Source organism: Mustela putorius, unplaced genomic scaffold, assembly GCF_011764305.1.
Source record: "Mustela putorius furo isolate JIRA1106 unplaced genomic scaffold, ASM1176430v1.1 tig00000407_pilon_pilon_pilon, whole genome shotgun sequence".
NCBI classification, from domain to species: Eukaryota; Metazoa; Chordata; class Mammalia; order Carnivora; family Mustelidae; genus Mustela; species Mustela putorius.
In genome coordinates this window covers 21,491,314-21,511,939 of record NW_025421373.1, presented here as the reverse complement: position 1 = coordinate 21,511,939, position 20,626 = coordinate 21,491,314, and the positions used below count along the sequence as shown (strand labels likewise).

At 41.0% G+C, this 20,626-nt stretch overlaps 1 protein-coding gene across 7 annotated transcripts in view; it reads right to left on the bottom strand.

The window, feature by feature from the left end:
• Positions 1-2,484: 2,484 nt before the first annotated feature.
• The window catches only part of FBXO38 (F-box protein 38), a 55,059-nt gene continuing 36,917 nt past the window's right edge, over positions 2,485-20,626 (bottom strand). For 3 of the 7 annotated variants that reach the window (XM_004737879.2, XM_013051233.2, XM_013051234.2), the window contains 10 exons: positions 19,258-19,377; positions 17,753-17,932; positions 15,499-16,233; positions 10,518-10,618; positions 10,216-10,318; positions 6,977-7,143; positions 5,566-5,711; positions 4,847-4,950; positions 4,452-4,565; positions 2,485-3,087 (listed from right to left, as the gene is read on the bottom strand). In XM_004737879.2, coding sequence (XP_004737936.1) covers positions 2,909-3,087; positions 4,452-4,565; positions 4,847-4,950; positions 5,566-5,711; positions 6,977-7,143; positions 10,216-10,318; positions 10,518-10,618; positions 15,499-16,233; positions 17,753-17,932; positions 19,258-19,377 — 1,949 coding nt within the window. In that variant the 3' untranslated portion in view covers positions 2,485-2,908. Of the gene's footprint in view, positions 3,088-4,451; positions 4,566-4,846; positions 4,951-5,565; positions 5,712-6,976; positions 7,144-10,153; positions 10,319-10,517; positions 10,619-15,498; positions 16,234-17,752; positions 17,933-19,257; positions 19,378-20,626 lie in introns of those variants that run through there. The other 4 variants (XM_004737881.2, XM_004737882.2, XM_045079552.1 and 1 more) reach the window with 4 other exon arrangements.

The window sequence follows — 20,626 nt, the reverse complement described above, 5'->3', positions numbered from 1 at the left end:
CTTTTTAAAAAAAATATCTATTTGAGAGAATGCACACATTGGGTTTGGGGGATGGGGAGGCAGAGACTCTAAGTAGACTCTCCCCACTGAGTGTGGAGCCCAACACAGGGGCTTGATCTCACGATCCTAAGATCACCACCTGAGCTGAAATCGAGTCGGCCACTCAACACTTGAATCACCCAGGCTCCCATGGAAACACTTTTAAAAATGCTCTCATGGTATCATTACTTCCTCTTAATGGCCTCACCAGCTCTCTCTGCTTCTAACCATCCTGGAACAGGGTGAAGGAACAGGAGGTGATGGAAAGAGTAATAGAAGCCCCTTTCCTAATGAAGGGAATTACAGCAGAGGCACTGTTTTGTCCCTTTGTGGCCCATCTTCCATTTTTGGAGGCTCACCCGCCCTGTGGGGTGGGCCCATTATTCCTTGTTACCGGTTCACAGCTGAGGAAACGGAGCCCCCAGAATAGAGGCTACAGCCATCCCCAGGTCACCCGGCAGTCACTGAGGAGTTAGGATCTGAATCCAGGTCTTGAGTCTCACAGTGCAGTCTCCGTAGGAGATGTGGGCCTGCTGCGCCCTCCAGAGGTCATTCCGGTCACAGCTGGCGGCATCCTAAGAGACGAGTATCTCCCTGACATTAATTCAGTCATCCGTCTGCAACAGTTCTTACGTGACAGACGCTGCACTGCAGATTGGTGACATGCCATTGCATGGCTGGATGGGATAACTCTGTTCTCGGTGGCAGGTGTGGGCAAGCACACGGCAGCCTGGGAGCCAAGTCCTCCAGCCTGCAGGCACAGTCTCTACTTCTTAAAGTGGTTGGGAAACAAAAGATATTTTGTGACATGTGGAAATTATGTGCAATTTAAATTTGTGTCCGTAAATAAAGTTGGATCGTAACACGGCCACGTCCGTTTGTTGAAGTACCTCTGTGGCTGCACTCCCACTCCCAGCCGCCGAGGGACGGCCACTGGGGAGCTGGAAGTAACATGCTCTCTGGCCCCCGACAGCAAGCGGGCCGACCCCTGCTGTGCGGCAATGGCTGTGCAGCCGTTCATTCTGCACACACTGACCAAATGCCTCCTACAGGAGTCTTCTTCCAAGTTCACGGTTTTGTTTCTCAGATGTGCTGGTCTGGACACCTTCGCAATGATTTTAGCGCTCCCTGCTGTCCCTGTTCTTACAGTGGGTTAGATGAGCAGGAGAGAAACCAACAAGTTAGAAGGCAGCGGCCTCTAGCGGCCCATCTGAGCATTGTTCAGATGATTTGGTTATTATGGTTACATTGAAAAAACAGGGTTAGACTCAGTCTAAGTTGGGCAGGTTTGTATTATTTCAAAATATCTAGAATGTTTTAGAATTTGTTTCCTGCCTTTTCTAAACTGGAGAATACAACACACTCTTAGTTAAAAGGGAGATTGGCCGAGTTAAAAATAAGGTAATAAAAAGATGACTGAACGTGGTACTGGACAATTCTTCCCAATGTGATGGAAATAATTGTCTTGAGAAAGAGAGAACTTTGATGAAAAGACACTGATGATCATTCACACTATTTTAGTGTCAGGAAAACTTGCTGGCGCCCTTGCATTCCTAGGGACGGGATACTGAGGCAGCCCAGCGGGAATCAGACAGACACTTCAATTCTTGCCTATCTAGCCTTGACCAGTTATTGACCATAACTGAGAAAATTTTCCCTCTCTGGGCCTCAATCCCCCGTAAGTGAAAAGGTTAGACTAGGCAGTCTTTAAGGGCCATTACACCTTGTAGAGACCATCTGTACATATTCCATTTGGAAAGGGTTGACAAAATTTTTCCACAGATTTTTCAGTTTAAGCAATTTGTGAGGTCACTCAGCCAGCAAGCGGCAAAGCTATCCCTCAAACATAGGTGTTGCTCTAAAAGCTTTTATTTGCTCTTGACTCCTGGTCCTATAATGAGGCATAGATCAGGGTGAAGTTCTCTTCTGAGAAAGGAGAAAGGCCATCTCCTAGTGACCAGGTATTTTGGGAAATTCTGCCCCTCCCAGTGTTCAGTCACGTAAGAGCTCTACTTACTACTTTGTGGCCACAGGATTTTAGAGAAAAAAGAGACGAGAGACAAGATTACACTGGAATCTTACTTAGACACAACTCTACACGTTCCATTTCTGTGCAGTTATTTGCTATTCTTCTTTAAAAACAGGGATTCAGGTCCAAGGCAAGAGAAACGTTTTTAATAAACCTTTATTTTTATATTCAAGATAAAGCATATACACAACTGAATGTGGAAATAAATAATTAGAAATGCTTTGGAAACTTCCATTTTCCCTCTCAAACTCAATTTTTTTTAACTCATAAATCTTTTTATTTGATTTTAAGAAAAACGGCAACTATAATACCAAGAAAAAAAATGAATCACCATTTTGTACACAAACATAAAGCTGCCTCCTATAGGGTTTCGTTGGTTTTAATAATAACACAGAAAAAAGCACACAAGACAAAAAGACTCTTCAACAGATTTACTCAAACAGCTTTGCTCGAGAAGAAAAAGGCACAGATTTAAGGGGATGACAATGATTATTAAGAATATAGTAAATGAGGGCTCAGCCAAAAAGTGACAACTTTATGAACTAAGTCAGGAAAAATGAACAAAATGAACTCTTTCCAATTATCTGCCTTCATTAAAATGAATTCTTAAATTAAATTGTATAAACATATGATATAAAGGTGGTACTCAGGAATTGTCTTTGTATATTTCCTCTATGTACAAATCTTTGTATACAACTTCAATGTTCCTTATACATTTCCTATATACCAAAATGTGCCAGGGCCTCCAAACCGCATGCCCTGAATCCCTGTGGGACTTGCCAGCTGCTGGGCGACCCCTTCCGGCTTGTGCCAGAACACGTGGGAAGTAGGAGGGGTCAGTCAAATGTAGTCATCTTCCACGGGCTCCCCGTTGACATCGCAGTAGTGGATGAAAATGGCCACTACTCTCTGAAATACACCCTTCTTCATCTGACGCATCTCGGAGATTTCTTCTCCTATTGTTTCCATACAGATGTCTGCAGACAGCTGCCCTTTCCTTCGAGGAGCATAGATGGTGCCTTGGAAATTAGAAAGTAAAGGGGAAACATGTAGGATTATGAGAATCATCTGGAGGTCACTGGTGAAACTGTTACATGAGAATAGCTGTAATGTGATGCCACCGAACTAGGTGTGGCTCCTGGACTGGGCCCCACGTTACACGTGCCATGCCACGGCTCACGTCTGGGGCCTCGGAGAGCACGCATGATTAAAGGCCCAACGTGACCATGCACCAGACAGCTAAGTCACAGATACACGTATGTGTATTCTTCCAAACTGGTTTCTTCATAAAGTATGTTTTTAAGACTTCCTACACTCAAGTTTGCTAACACTCAAGTTTTTCCCCAAATAGCTACACCTGAATTGTAAGTTCCTCTATGAAACCCAATGAGAAGCGGTTCATAAGGAGAATAATCATTCATGTAAGTGGAACAATTTCAAAATACAGTTGACAAACTCTTAGTCAAGAGTAAGAAAATTATAAGCATCTAGGTAACGAAAACATCTAGGTAGAAAAATCTGTCTCCAGGACTCCTACCCACCGACCTTTATATATCCATAGTAAGTCAACTGACTGTACAAACTGAGAGCTGCTACTGGCAGAGGGAGAACCAAAGAGCAAGAAAAGGCAAATAAAAACATTTACATGAGCAGCTGCGCTCTTTCCACAGTTTGGCTACTGTGGCCACTGCTGCTAAACAGCTGGGGTGCAGATGCCCCTTTGGATCACTATGCTTGCATCCTTTGGGTAAATACCTACTAGAGCAATTACTGGTTGTAGGGTTGCTCTGTATTTTTTTTTTTTTTTGACATGATGTACATATATGCAACGGAGTATTACTCAATGATAAAAAAAAATGAAATAACTACCATTTGCAACGTTGGAGTGGAACTAGAGGGTATTATGCTAAGTGAAGTAAATCAATCAAAGACAATTTTATGATTTCACTCATGTGGAATTTCAGAAACAAAACAGGATCACAGGGGAAGGGAGGGAAAATAAAGTAAGATGAAATCAGACAGGAAGACAGACCATAAGAGACTCTTAAATCCAGGAAACAAACTTTGAGGGTTGCTGGGTAGGGAGATGGTGGGGGAATGGATAACTGGGGGACGGGCAGTAAGGAGGGCACGTGATGTAACGAGCGCTGGGTGTTGTATGAAACTGATGGATCCCTGAGCTCTACCTCTGCACCTATAATACACTATATGCTAACTGAATTAAAATAACATTTTTAAAAAATTTAAAATATTTAAAATACCCCCATTTACATGAGAAGCAATATAAAGGCTACATACACTGCTTTTAACTCAAACAAAACATTAAGTATCTAACACAGTAGGATATATTCAAACTAGAGAATAAAAATCAGGTCATAATTACTTTCTTCATCATCTTCAAAATCGTATCTGGCGAAGCTGTTGGGTTCTGCGGCCCGTAATGATCTCAACCAAGGGAAGTCAGAGATCATGGAATATGGAGCTCCATCCACAACCCCTAAAAGAAGAAGACACATTAACAATGCTGCTGGTGTGGAAGTAAGAACAGGGCCAAACAATGTAATACTGTGTAAGCAGAATGTACAATGTGCTTTCTTTTATCTCAGCTGCTTCAGATTATTTTGGGGATGGTGAAGACTCACAGAGGGACATTAGTACGCATCTAGTCCCTGCTACTGGCAGATACTCAGAACACCCATTCCTACCCTCCCTACGGCCTGTCTCTCCATCTAGTCAGTCAGCAGCTATGAAGGTGACCAACCAATGGTCAATGCTCACCTTCTAAAGTGTAGATTTCTCTACCCCAGGGGTACTTGGGGTATTTCTTTAAGTCATCTTCACTTCGTGTGGCTTCAGGGAAGAATTCATACTTAATGAGTTCTCTGGAGGCAACAAGAAAAATTAAATAAAAATTACAAAACTGGAAACAGTGCTAGGGTGTGGGGAAGAAAGGACCTGTCAAAGTTGTATTGGGCCTAAAGTCTAAGGAACATCTCAAAGAAAGTATTAAGTAGCTAACAGAAGTAGACAACTAGAGGAGTCAGGTCAAAATTACTCTCCTCACTATCTTCAAAATCCTACTGGGAAAAGAAAGCAAGCCACTCCAATCAAATGTCTTGTGTATATAAGGTGCTAAATAAAACATTTATATAACATCCATAAAGAAGTCCAACTTTCTGAAGATGTAAAACAATGTTTAAAGATCTTTAATTTCATCTCTTTGCCATGCACTGGGGCTAAAGGAATGAAGTCAGTGCACATGTATGGTTTGTTCCTGCAATTTCTAAGTTTAGAAATGAAGTTACAAATATATATGCATGCTTTTTAGTTTTAAGTACTCATTTCCCTCCATTTTTTACATCCTGTATGTCCTATGGTTCAGTTCCTGAAAAGCTCAGACAAAATCATTTCAAACAAAGAACAATTAGGATTCCTTTCTGGGACCCCTTGCCACAGGAAATGACCAAGAAACCCTTCCGGGGCCACAGATTACTTACTGATTGATGTTTGCTATCGTATCCATCCAGCTGCGGATGCGCACCTTGTTCCGGACGTTGGGAGGGTTACTGAACTCATGGATAATACAGATATGGTAGGGGTAGGGGCCGCTAAATAGCTTCTGCTCCAGGGTCAGTGTGTCTACCTGCGGAAGACATCACAGGGCTTTTGACCAAGGAAGAGAACGTCCTGCAAATCTCTTTTTAGAGTATGAGTCATCTTTCTTTAAACCTGTTTTAAAATCTTTGGTGGATTTGAAAATCAACGAGTCACATTCAGTCCTGAACCAGCTTGCCATGCTGGGAGTGGGGCTTAGTAAAATTCTTCTCAGCAAACTTGCTGATTTACATGTCCCTGTTATATACACACCCACTAAAGCAGGGAATCCTGATGCAGGTAACTGACCCCGAGGATCCACTTCTGATTACGTCCTCCACAGCTCTAAGTACTGGCTGCATTACAGAGCTGCGAGTGTGTGGGTTCTATATACCCTATTCAGACCGGCCTACTGCCAGGCCTAAGAACAGATTCCCTTGTGCCCTTGTAGCCTTTGTTCACTTGCCTTCCTCTCAAGGAGCCCTCTTCCCCATCATTATTTAGGCAATCCCACCTTACCATCTTAATGGCAAATATGTCTACCTCCTACTGGAAAAGCAAACTTTTCAAGAGAGGGAGGATGCACTATGTGTTCTTCAACCCCAGAAAATGATAGACAACAAATGGTATGTTTGCTGGAATGAATCTTCTGGGGCCAAGCTTAAACACTGACTGCAACGATTACTTACTATTTCCTTTAAACTTTATTCTAGCACCATGCACAGAGTCGTACATACGATGTTTGCTCCTCCCCGCTGCCTGGTTTTATTGAGAAGTAATCGACACACATCACTGTGTAAGTTTAAGGCATACAGCAAGATACTCAGATTTACATACATTGTGAAATGAGGACCATAACAGGTTCAGCCAATATTCATCTTCTTATGTAGATATGATAAAAAGTCACTTCACATATATTCATTTAATTATCATCGGTGTAGGTTTTTATTCTAATTTTACAGATGAAGGAATAAGACAAAGAAGCCAAGTAATCTGCTCTCAGTCAGTGAACAAGAACTTGAATCAGGCTGTCTGAAACCTGTGCTCTTATAAGCACAGGCAACTTTTATTAAGTATAAAAACTTAAATAACAACTGCCCTCATCATATAGCTTGCTAAAAACCCACAAAAATCAAGCAGAGAAGTATTAAGGACGAAGACTGGCCAGGTAGTCTAGCTTGGCTAAAAGAACTATGTAGAATCCAAAGACTTATTATCACAGGTTGAGAAAATAAATAAATTCTGAGTCGAAAAGGTAGAAGACTAAAAAAAATCACTGCAACAAGCTCAGAAAAGACAGAGCGAGCTTGCTACCTGCTGCATCGGGCGTAGGTATATGATGCGGTTTCTGTCGGGCGGCATCCGGAGGATCTGATCTAGCACTTGATCCATGTTCAGCTTCTTGCATTGTGCATAGTCAAATCGATTCACAATGGGGGCATTTTCTACTTTTAAATGTTTCAGTACCCTGCACCTGGTAGCTACAAAAAGAAAACAATGGTAAGCGCTACAGATACTTTACACAAACTCATACAGCAGTGTATAGCCCATCTGGAATCATTCTGGGACGACAGGGACAATCTGTATTAGCAACAAATACTGCAGAGGGGGACATCTCTAACCTAGGTCAAGCACTGTCATCAAGTACAATTAACAGCGATCAAAATGATTTGAAATGTCATAGGGTGCTGGCTGGCTCAATCAGTCTCAATCGTCTGACTCTTGGTTTCAGCTCTGGTTGTGATCTTGGGGTTGTGAGACTGAGCCCCACATCAGGCTCTCCACCCAGTATGGAGTCCGCTTGGAGTCTCTCTCCCCCTCCCTCCGGCCCATGTGCTCATGCTCACGTGCACACTCTCTCTCAAAGTAAAATTGTTAAAAATAATAATAATAATTCTGTCCTATTTAAAAGAAGGTGGTCACCATCATGTTGAAGGAATGTCAAGGTACTTTTTCCTAGTTAAGATTGTACTGGTAAAGAGTCCATGTTCAAGAGTCCATGTTCCAGAGGGTAATTTTCCTAAACATAACTGTTTATAAAATACTTATCAAAAGGAATGAATGATGGTAACTATTAAATTATACAATCTTATGGGTAATGTTCAAATAAACCTAGAATAATTTACAAATACTATCACATATTCACCCACAGAAAATGAGCAGAGTTGATTTTAATTCCTATCCTAAGCATAAAAGCAAAACCTTTAAAAACCCAAAACATTTGGATACTTTGGTCTGAAGCTATATAGTCCAATGTGGTCATCTTCTTTTTAAATTGCTGTTAAAACTAAAGTGTATTAAAATTAACAATTTAGCTCTTCAGGCATTAGCCACAGTTCAAGTGTTCAACAGTCACATGTGGCCAGTGGTTACCGTATCAAGCAGTGTAGATACAGAACATACCCATCACTGCAGAGAGTTCTATTAAAAATGCTGGCCAGAAACACGATTAAATATGCTCCCTATTTAACATGTAAGTGTCATGTTACAGAGAAAACTGGTGCTATGTAATAAATGAATTTAACATTTATTAACATTTTTTAACATTTATTAACAGCAAGCTAACTTCAGAAAAATATCCCCTTCCTTTTTTCTTAACCCCCAAATTCATTCTGATTCAATTTTTACTATAGATTTCAACCTGGTCCAACTCAAGAGAGAATCAGATGGAAGCTAACAATAAAACCATACGGCCAACACGCTTGATCTCTTCAACATTTCATAAAGACTTTTTCTATAACATGTTGACACAATGTCATCACCTGCTGAGCAACTGAGCCCTGTAACTAACTTGATGTTGGAGGGCTAAGCAAGTCTCTGTCTTTCTGACTCATTTTCTCCTTCTGGAGAAAGGAGGAAGGAGAAGCAGGGCAAGTGATAGGAAAGGAGGAAAAGAGAGAGGACCAAATGGTGATATGAAGCCAATGGCTCTGCACTATAAAACAAGAAAATGCTGAGGTCAGTTTGGGCCTCAGTTAGTCATTTCGCTAACCATTAACTCAGTCAGCAAATATCCAGGGACAGAGATTCTTCCCTAGGATCCCTGGTCTCATGATAAGCTGAGCTAAATAATTTGGTTTAAGGGCAAACAAAAGGCAGGGCCTGAGGCCATGCGATCCATCACTAGGTTTAGAGAAGATATGGGGAGAATGAATCCTCGGAGTCAAGTGCAGAGGTGAAAAATAGATTCTCCAAGAGATGAAGAAAGAAAAGAATAGGAAGTCAAAGCAGCCCAAAGGCTGCGAGGCAGATTCTCAGATCTCAGAGGGGAGAGTGCTAACAGTACTGCCTTAAGCCAGGCTGGGCTCTTCTGCTGTTACAACTTCTGGGCTTCTGAAGGGCCCCCTGATTCTGGTCTAGGAGCAAAGTCCAAGAGGAGATGGTCATTTAGTAGATATTTTAAAACTTCGTTGACTGGAATGGAGTAAAGTATTACCTCTTAAGGGTGAACATAGGGTCTAGAGATTTCTAGAATTTAGGAGAGAGGTAGCATTTAAATCATTTTATCTCTTCTTTCTGGAATTCTCTTAGTGTATGACAAACTGTTTGCTAAGGATTTCTTTGCTTTGCTTACTAGTAGTAACAGACAAATGCAAAGGAAAGAAAGAAAAGAAAGCCCCTAATACTCCAGTACAAATATAATACAAACTAATATTAGGTATGCTTTGAGTTAGCGGACAGACCCTCCACTATATATGTGTACATACACATAGACACGCACATGCACTTTCTGTATTTAATCTTCAAAAATATGTGTTTATAGGGTAGACCTAATTATGTATAATTTAAAATTGAAAAAAAAAAATGAACACAGACAATATATAACTTGTCCAAGGCAAAAAAACATGTCATATCTTCATAATTCTACATGGATAGGTATAAAACACATAATTTTGAGTGAAAATGGAGAAATGGACATATCATACATGCGAAATTTTAAAAGCTCACATAAAAAATACCCTACCCTTTTATTTGTTCATAGGCAAATACATTTATAAGTAGAGATGCACCATTAAAGGCATGAGTAGAGGAGGTGAAGGCTGATAAGATGAGCAACGTGGGACAATGGGACCAAAAGGAAAAGCCTGAACTAAGGATAACGTGCCACAAACTGAAATTGATTGATGATGTCAATCAGACCTACAGCCATTAAGTATGTAAGGCACAGTCCCCACTTCCGGGAAAAACAGAAACACAAAACACAAACAGTGTCATATAGCACGGCCAACGGTCGAGAGAGGATTCAAACTGAGATCTACTTGACTCCAAAGCCCACCATGTTGTGAATCTACTCCATCAGATCAAGTAGCAATTATCATTTGGAGGAAAGCAAAGGAGAGGCTGTTTTAAGAGATGAAGTCTGCACATGCTCCCTCACAAACACTGTGGAGGAACTGCTTGAGAACTACAGAACAAGGACAGAATTAGAAATAGTCCAAGGTAATGATTCCTTTGAAAAAAAAAATAAAGAAATGTTACTGTAGTATTTACGAGTCTTTAATTCTTTAAGCTCATCTGTGATGCTTTTGGATGACACAGGCCTAGATCCATACCATGGATGAACATCATCTTGGGACAGTCCTTTAACACGAGATCTGTGATTCCACAGTTGGTCATAGTGACTCCAACAAGATTTTTGGATTTTAATACAAGGACCTACAAGGAGAAAAATGTTAAAAGATATGTCTTTCTGCAGATTTTTGTTTTAAAGTGTAAAGGTTTTCACTGGCACAAGTTAAGAAGTAGCTATTACCAATTTCTTCTTTTAGGGCAGAAAATTAAAAAGATGGAAACTTTAATGATTATTCAGGAATGTGGCTGAACTGAAAGTTAAGTGGGGTTTTTTTCCCTTCACCTGCACATGGTCATCCTCAATGACAGGGTCACTGGTACTGGTGGACTTATCTGCTGTCCGCTTTCGCTTCATGGCATGACGTGGCTTTGTTTTGGCAACTTCTAGAAAAAGGCAAGAGGAAAATCCAATTTTTAGCTATTAGCTTTCTTTCCATCAAGAGAACACATTCAACTGCGTATTGCATATAACTCTATTGAGGCAACTCTCAAATCTATGACTTGGTTCCCAGTAGGGTATCACCAGATTATATCCCAACAGAACACATGACCGCTATTTCCAACTAACTATTCCAAAACAAAATCGCCCTCCATTATCTCAAGCCAGGTGACATCATATAGGATTATCCCTTCTCATACTTTGGCCGTATCAACAATCTAATTGGGTATTAACTTTAACTCCTTGTTATACCCATCCTAAATCCCAGTAGTATTGAGGATGGGTATAACAACTCAAAATACTGATGGATTAAACTCACCACTTTCCTGCTGAACTTTAAATTACTAACTACTGCTTAGTAGTTAGGCCTGATATCTATTCTCAATTTTATTCCAAACCATGTCCTAGTCATTTGCCACCACCAGAGCATATGAAGCCAAAATCATTCTAGCTCTTTCTGCCTCAACCTTTCCTGACCTCACTTTTTGAAATTCTACTCATTCCTGAAAAGTCCAGCTCAAATACCACTTACTCTAACAAATCACGTGGGCCCCACAAAACTTCTAAGTGGTTCTGTATTCCCTGCATACTTGTTTTGTTTCTCCACTTAAACTAAAAGCTCCCTGAAGGCAAGAACATTGCCTTATTTCATCTTTGTGTCAATGTCAGCCACTAGCAGTGATCTAAAATGAACATCTACTGAACAAACGGCACTCGGCATTCACTGAATGAATGAAGGAGTGCAATGCAGTTGCAGAAATGGAGTAACAATATTAACAAATATTTACTGAGCGCTTACTGTGCATCAGGCACTTTACTAAGGGTTTTACTTGCAATAACAGAATCTCTGAGAGAGATTATTCTCCCCGTTTTACGTATGAGGAAACAGAGACAAGGGGCAGTGGAGCAGCCTGCCACGGTCTTAGTGGTGGACCCAGGAGGCAACACCAGACAATGAAAAACCTGCAGTCTTTTAACTAGCCAGATCCTGGCTAGTAAAGCCCTAACTCATTTACTAGTGCTGTTCTAAAACCTGGCAGTTTAATTGTAAGAACAAATATTGTGTTGATTTTATTTAAAGGCAAGGTCTAAATTCATCTCTGAAATTTTAACAAGCACATACACATTCTAAGACATGACACTAAAAAAATCACTGTCCTCATTTTTGACAAGCGTTCTGTAGGAGAGCATTTATTGAACGCAGTAAGGTTGATATTCACGAATTAAATCTCACCCCGCTGCCTTTGGATACCACTACTAGATTACAAACATCCTACTTGGTAAGTAACTTCAAACAAAGTTTAGAAAGAAAGATAAGGAAACAAGGTGCCAATACTGCAAATTTTCAAAAGGCTTTGGTTAGATGGGAACTCTAGAGATCTAATCCAAGTGCCATCCGCCCAACCCCAGAACCTTTCATCTACCATTTGAAACCTCTGTGAAATCTTACAATGCAAACCAACTGAAAGGAGCTACCCTGGTTGAAAGCTAAAAGAGAGCCTAGGATTTCTACCCATGGAATGTCCTCTAAAGACCCTGAACCCGAACAAAACCCTGGGGTTCCAGAAAAAGAAGAGAACTATTGATCTAGCCAGCCCACTGAAGGCCTTCTTTCACAGTATTCCTGAAGGAACTTCATGCAAAATCTAATTATCTTTATTGACAAGGAATCTGCTAAAGGTACCACATTTCAGATGACAGATAAAATTCATAACACCTCTTAAAGCCAATTAATAGGACCTGGTTTGTCTCCCAGTACCCGAAAAATGAAAACAAACAAACACAGATCTGCTTCCATTCCTCTACGGCAGTGTTGAAACTAGAATCTTCTGTAGCATTCTCTTTTTATGATCTGATTCTCAAACTTTTCACCTTCCAGGAATGCTCTCCCTTAATTGACCAGAGCATGGGGTTCAAAGTTAAATTTCCTGCTCTCCAGAGTACCCAAATTGGCAGTTCATATTTTCTAAGAAAAGTTGTAAAACAGAGTCACACTTTACATGTAGATGAGCATTAAAAACAAAGGCTTCCAATGTAAAAGAAAAAAAGAATTCATGTTTTTTTCCCTCATGCCTCCCTCCTTGGGGACAATTCTCATGATTTCATACATCAACCAGCGTCAACATACCTCATACGTTGGTTCCTACTACTTATTAAGTTCACAATTATTCACTGAGCCCCATACCATGTAACACATTGTGCTAGAAGCTGGGAATAAAATGCCAAACAAGCAGACATTGTCCCTGCCCTCATGGAGCTCAGTCTATTAGAAAGACAGACAGTAAAACACAGAATTACAACACAGTATAGTTAACATTGGTGTAGAAGACACTACAGAAACACAGAAAACAAACAAATTCAGTTTTGGGGTGTCAGAGAAAGCGGTTAGTATTTATGAGACCCATACCAAATTAATCTTAAATGTTATTTTTTGATAATCCAATTGTTATTTTGTGATATTTTATACAGTATACAATGAGGATACAAACAACTTAAAGGTATTTATTCCCCAAATAAAAATTCACAAGATAGCTATGTTAGCTTCTAACAGGGTTTTAACACAACATAAGGCCATAATTCGAAAACCAAAATAAAAACTCAAACATTTTCTTTGAAAAAGTGATTTTTCAAAAAATCCATAATAATCAAATTTTGTTCCTTTATTACAGTGGATTTTTCTCCTTAAAACTCTGAAGAGCAGAATGGCCAAGAGATATCAAAAACATGCTAGATCAAAAATAGTAAGTTGAAAGCTACTCAAATAACTTGTTCTTTCCAAAAGAGATCCAGAGAATACTAAAATCAGCACTTTGATTCTCTCTAGCAAAGTTGTTACTGAAAGAAAATGGACATTTGCATTGTTGAAAAAATATGAGGTGGCAATTTACCTACTGTATGGTTAAACACGCATTAGAAGTCTTCTCAAATTGAAAAAAATCACGACTGATATAATTTACCTAGGAAAGTAAAAGTGAGGGGTTTCCCCCCCCTAATTTCTAAGAATTCTTTAAGCTAAGAAAAGTTCTAGACCTGAAACAAGTCAGAAGGAAATGGCAGAGGACAGTGGAGCATAAGACGACAAAAAAGTCAAAGCCCCTAGGGTTAATATTAAGTATTTATATTAAAAACAAAAACAAAAAACCCCACCACAAAACAGTAACAACAAAAGACAAAATGAGAGACAACAGAGTCCTTAAAAAGGAAGACTCCACACTGTAAAAATAACAATTATCTTTTCAGTAGATCAATGTAATGAATTCCAAAAAAATCCCAAGATTTGCTTTTGGAGCATGACAAATTATTGTAAAAACTATAACAATAAATAAGAAATGCGTAACTAGCCCAGGAAATTCTGAAAAAGAAAAAAGAAAGAGGACATGACACAAAAATATTTCAAACTAATGAATGAGAATGGATGCCGATAAACAGCACTGAAACAACTCTGACAATTTGGAATAAAAAAATTTAGTTCCTTCCCACAGATTAAAATAAAGAGCTAATAAGCAAATGGATAAAAGAATGAGAAAATATGAACAATGATCTGAACCATGCATAAGGAAGGTCTTCCACTGCAGAAAATAAAGAAATCATAAAGGTAAACAAGTAGATCTGACTTGACAAACATGAAAAGCCACGCCTGTGCTCGTCACAGGAGTTCCTGTGTAACGGGCACAGAGTTCCCGCTTGGGAGGATGAAAACGTTCCGATGGATGGTGGTAATGGTTGCAGGACAGCGTGAACGTACTTAACGCCAATGAAACATACACTTCAAAATGGCTAACATGGTGAATTGTACGCTATGTATAAGAAAAAAAAGTACGATAGAACATTTAAATTTTAAGGGAAATGTATTTTTCATCATATGGCAGAACTAGTGTTTGTAAAGCATAATGAAATGTGTGAACAAAACTCATATTCTATTCTGAGTTTAAGGTACTATGATTAGTACATAATTAAGGTCTTATATTTATCTTACAAAAGCTTATTTTTGTTAGTTTAGCTCCACATGATATGACTGGCCCTATTCAGCATATAAAAAAAGAACTAACTCTCCATTCTGGAGCTAATTTTAAGATCTTCAAATTAAGGGAGACCTGGAGAAAATTAAAATATATTATTCATTGATAGCTATTTATGACTTAATAAAGGCAGGAGAGATTACTTAAAAATTAGGTCAGAAATACAAACAGAACTATGAGAAATGTGCTTACCCCATCCAATCCATTGCCTTGGCATATACATTATAAATGTTATCAATGAAATTATATACATATATATGTTTTGAATATATCTTCACCAAAAATAATTCTCAGCCAAACTACCTACTTACCTGCTTACCTCCTGGCAAACCTAACTGGAAGCAAAACTAGATTTCAGAAAGAATTACTAAATAGTGCAGAGGTAGACACAGGGGTACACCCATATGCTATGTTTCCCAGCCCCAGCAACTTCAGGTCCTTACCTTTTGGCTAAGGTTTAAAGCTTCACTAAGAATCGTAACTTCCCTAAATATGGGCTGGGAGCAGAGTTGCACTGGGGACTTAGACATCAGAATCAGTATGGTATTTAGGGTCAATATACAGAGTTATATTTTTCCCAGAAGCTTAACTGAGTTTTCCTGGGCTGGAGGTTTTACAAGATGTTTCACATGCCTTCCCCCCACCCGCACCACTGCTGAAAATTAGTTTAAACCCTGTATGATCACAGAACCCCAACACAGAATTCCATTTGCCAAACTGGCTTTATGGAAGCAAGCTTATGGAACGAGCTCATGCCCCTGGCAAGGCCTGCCCTGCAGTTGCTAACCCTGGCGGCATTGTCATACCTGACTCAGATACCAGCGGTACATGGGAGAGTCTGCTCCTGGCCCTTGTTAGGGGCCTCCGAGGGTAGTCTTCATGAGACTGCACGTCACAGCTCTCAGGCTGGGAGCTCCCCCTCCTGTCCTCACCTGTAGCCCCAGAGCCACTCCCATTAGTCCTCTCATCATGTGCTGGGCCTGAAGACCCCCCTTGTGGCAGAGTCCTAAAGGAAAAGGCGGATCTCGTACCATCCGGGCCATTCACAACACAGGCTCGGCTGGTTGAAGGACGTTCCTCATCAGAACACCTGCTAGTTCTCCTTTGGGATTCCTGGGGCCTGTGACAGCAGCATCTGGGGCAGACAGAACTCTCTGCATCACCCTCCTCCATGGCCTCAGAGTCCTCTGACCCACCGGGGGAGCAGACACACTGCCTGGACACATCCGCTTCTGAAGGGCTAGGCTCGGAAGAGCCGCCGCTGTTCACCGTCCTTACAAAGTCGGGGCTCTGAGAAGCAGTGCTGTGTGAGCTGGAGGTTCCCGCTGTGCTGGCGGTGGCGCTGCTGCAGCTGGGGTAAACATCCTTGTTTTTTTTCTTTTCGGGAATATCCCTAGCTGCTTTCATATCGGCTTTGATCTGCTCACTGGTGACCTGACAGCCTTTCTCACAGCTGCTTTCCTCGAGGGGAAACTGCTTCGATTGGCCCATCTGATGGGAGTTGTACCTCTTTCGAAGTGGAGTCTTGCCTTTTCCACTTACTGCTTACAGAAAAAGAAGAATGGCCCGAGGAAAAGAAAAGATTTCAGTACAAATTCTGGACAAAAGGCAAGAGTAAATTTGGAACAGGAAACAATGTACACTAATTTTCCTCAAGTACAATGGTGACCACATCATTCGGCTGCTCACAAATTCTCTATGGTCTCTAGTGCCCACCTGGTTTATTCTCCGCTCAGCCTCCGCGGCCCACCAGGATCTCGTTCCAAGCTGGCTGTCTGTTCTCCGCCCCTCTATGTGCGGACTACACGCTAGCCCAAACTTTTCTTTGAACATACCCCTGCCGTGCTACCTCCAGGCCTTTGTTCTCACCCATTCTTCAGCCTTGAGCCTCTGTTCAATCTCCCCTGTGCCCCCACCCCGATGCCCCTGGAGGCTATGCCCTGCATATTACCATCTACACTGCTGGCCTGACTCTTCCATCAGGATAAAGGTTCCCTAGGAGAGAGGGATCATGATGTATTCATCTCTGCATCCCTCACTGCACCTACCAGTACCTGGGGCACAGTAAGGCTCAATGAATATACAAAGGAATACTTAAATAAGATTTTCTCTGGCTGACAGATCTAGGCTCTAAATTCAGAAACTGTACATCCTAGGAAACAGGTTAGTCAGCTGGTTACATTTCTTTCCCTCAATTTTAATTTCCATAAAAGCTCCTTTCGACCCCAGTGTGAAAATACCAGAATTTTTTGAAAGGAATAAAATAAGAATGGAGTACTCAGTCACTGGTTAGTAAATGATTCCAAGTCTAAAGAACTAAGCTTTCCACACCCAAAAGTGGTTATATATTTCAGGGCCAGTGTTAAATGTACACCGAACGCTGAAACATATTAAGAAGTGGGGTACCCAAGGGAAACTAGTGGATAAATTTTAAAAACCTCATCCTTTGCTCAGGGTGATATGCCCGTAGTTCTGAGAAACAGAAGGGAAGGAAAGACAAGGAAGAAGAATGAATCGAAGGTTAAGAGAATTATAGATTCTTGGTGAGACAAATGGGAGAGGCTGCTGACTAGATGTAAGGGGAGGCAGGGATCCTAAGACAAACTGCAGGACTCCCTCAAGCACCAAACTAGCCACCAACACTGACTAAGCGCAACTGGACAGAGTATTAGCTGGTGGAGTGGTTGTTTTCTCACTGCTTTGGACACCTCAGGAGCCATCCCCCACGTAAAGCCCAGGCCTCTCACTAATCCCTGATACCCTGATGCCACAAGGTCCTAAAGCCTTCACTGTGGAAGTCACAGTCCTCACATCTTCCCTTCCCTGAACCCTGTTTCCACGATTCCACAATATTTTGTTGTGCTATACTTGTCCTCAAGAGCGCCACCCGAACTGCCCTCTCCCTTGGGATACTGTCCTTCTCACCTCCTGTCACATTCCAAAAGGAATGCTAACTGCACCACAGGCTGTGGTAGGGACACATTATATAAAGGTCAAGTGTGTCTGTCAGTTCTCATGATGGCTCCCACTAACCAGTCCCAGCAAGACATTCCTTCTCACCTGACAGTTCCCTGGACTGCACTGACTCTCCAGATTTTTCTTCACGTTCAGAGTAACGCCGAGCACCATTCTTAGGAATCCAGACTTCTTGGAGTTCTAGACTATCTTCCTCATCATCACTCTCTGAATCATGAACAGTAATTGGGGTTGGTTTTACTACACGCTGAAGACCACTGGGTCCTAAAATAAAAAGCACAGGCCTAACAGTTACTTCTTGCCAAGAAAGGCGCTCACTTTAAGTCTTGTTTACAGGGATCTGGGCTCACAGGGATGCTTTGGCTCTATGTAGCCTCTCTTAGCACTCATGTTGATGGAATATACACGTTTCTAAAGGCAGATCAAAATAGAAGACCGTAGATCATCCCCCTTGAGGACATTCACTATTTGAAAAGGTCACATAAATCCTAAAAATAACCAAGTAAGTCATAATAATCATTTAAGAAGTCACCTACTTTCCCAATTTTGCAAGTATATGAATAAAGACAAAGCAAGGGAAGATGAACCTTAGACACCTATAGACTGGCAAACTCTACATTCTTTAATTGAATATAGGCTTTCTCATTAGAAGTAGCAAGATATAGTCTTGAAAGGCTAGATGCATGTTACAGTTTGGTTAGGTACTTATATGTATATAAAAAGTGTCTTCTCTGCTTGGCAGTACAGCTTGTAAACGTTTAGTCTTATGACCCAAATCTGACAAATGACTGAAGTTCACTCCACCGATAAAGTGTAAGCTCCAAGGAACCTTGCCTGTCTTGTTCCTGTCACATTGTACAATGCCTGGCACAGAGTAACACTCAATAAATATTTGCTGAATAAGTGACTGCATCTGTAAGACACTTAAAACAAGGATAGTTAAAGATATTTTCAATTCAAAGACAAATCAGCATTCCAACAGACCAGGAGTAAGAAAACTTGGGTTCTAATCTCAGTGCTGTCCCTTTAAGGCTGGCTGAGTGGTCTGAAGCAAATTATTCAAACTCATTCTGAAAGACTATTAGTTTCCCCATATGTAAAACATAGGGTTGTTCTGGGTAATCTTTAAGGACCTTATGACTCCATGGAGCCTGTGTAACACACCCAGGGGCAAAGAGAGACAAGATCTTGTTCTGTTAACTAAACCAGGTCGACCTCTCCACTCCTGCTCCTCCCCACCAAAATGAAGGAAGAGGACAAGCAAACTATTCAGTCAGGTCATTTATTTTCTCTATCAATAATCTGAGTGCTTTCTTTCTACACACACTTACACACAAAAACACGCATGTGAGAGCACCAATACAGAAAGAGAAGTTGCTGCCACAGTTATAAAAAATCACAAACCTTAACAAAATATATATTATGTGTGTGTAGCAAGGAGAATATCAGTATAATATGGTGTCAATGATAAATAGCACATAACACATCACCAACCATAATGTTTAAAAATAATCACGTAGTGCTTCACTTTCTTCATTCGAGTCAGGCCCAAGCTTTGATAACCACAAATGTGAAAGTCACATGATTACCTGCTTGTTCCTCGTCAACATCCACAGGGATAACCGCCTGACTTTGAGCTACTGTCTCCTGTCCACTCGCGGCCACCACCTCTCCGTCTTCTGGCACCATGTCTTCCATCTCATTCAATGCTTCAACAAAAATAAACACAGTCAAAGTGAAACCAAAAGAAGTCTAAAAAAAAAACCCCAGCAGCAGGCAAATCTGTGGCAGCCCCAAGAAACGAACAGCCCCGTGATTATTGGGTCCGCACTGGAAGAACAGCCTACGGCAGGGCTTCATCACACAGATGAGAACAAGCAATGCCCAGCCGTTCTATGGGAGAGGAAATCATGACGGGAAGGCAGCACTTGGTGGAGCCAGTCCATCACCGTAAGAGGAAAGCAGGGAGAGCGGCACACAGCGGAGAGAAGAAAAGCACCGCATTCACTCCTGAAGATGTCACCAGGAATGGCTCTAGGAGGCAACTGTGCCTCCCTGTAAGCGATCTGCCAGACAGTAGTGAAGGCCAGCTACTGGAAGACCTCATGATCATTTTACAAGCAATTAGTCTTGTAAGTATCTGCCAGCTACGTCAAGATGCACTGGGCAGACAAGCTCAAACTGTACACTTCCTCTCCTACTCTCTGAAGGTTCTGGTATCATTTTCAGCTAACCCAGGCCAAGGATTATGAACAAATACACTAGCGCATTGTTAACATTTTACTATCACTCAAATGTTTTACATCAAAGAGTTTGTGACAGTTATTAGTGCCTGTCAGTGAATGGGAATGTGTGATTTTACTTATATCTTTCTAAAAGATGAGCACAGTGAGCAATTTCAGAATGATGAGCTTCAATAAGCTTACTCTATCTTCTTAAGATAAAATGCTCACTTTTCTAAGAGGACCCTAAAGGAAATAATTCCTGGCTTTGCCAGTTTTTTACAATATTAAATTCATGTCCCTCAAATCAGCAGTCAATCTAGTACCCACTTACAACCTAAGCTTGCATGCCTGATCTCAGTTTGAGTCTTGCCATAACCATACTACCTTTCCATCTGCAGCTCGGCCATGAGCCCAATGGCCCCAGAGACTGCGTCTAGCCTGTACATCACCGTATCCTCAAAGCTTAGGGCTGCTCAAGGGCTACTGCTGGGAAGTCAACCAACCATTTGGATGACAAGAAAAAACAAGATTCTGTTCCTAAAAGAACTAAAGAATCTACTTAAGTAGACAAAACAAATTCAGTTAACAAATAAATGAGGCAAATCAGGATGACAACAGAAAGATACCATTCAGCTAAATGTCTCTAGGATATACAACAGTAAAACTGGAGATTTCGTGGGGACAAGGGGATTTGGCCTTTAATATACACCAAACCACATTCCCCCTTATATTC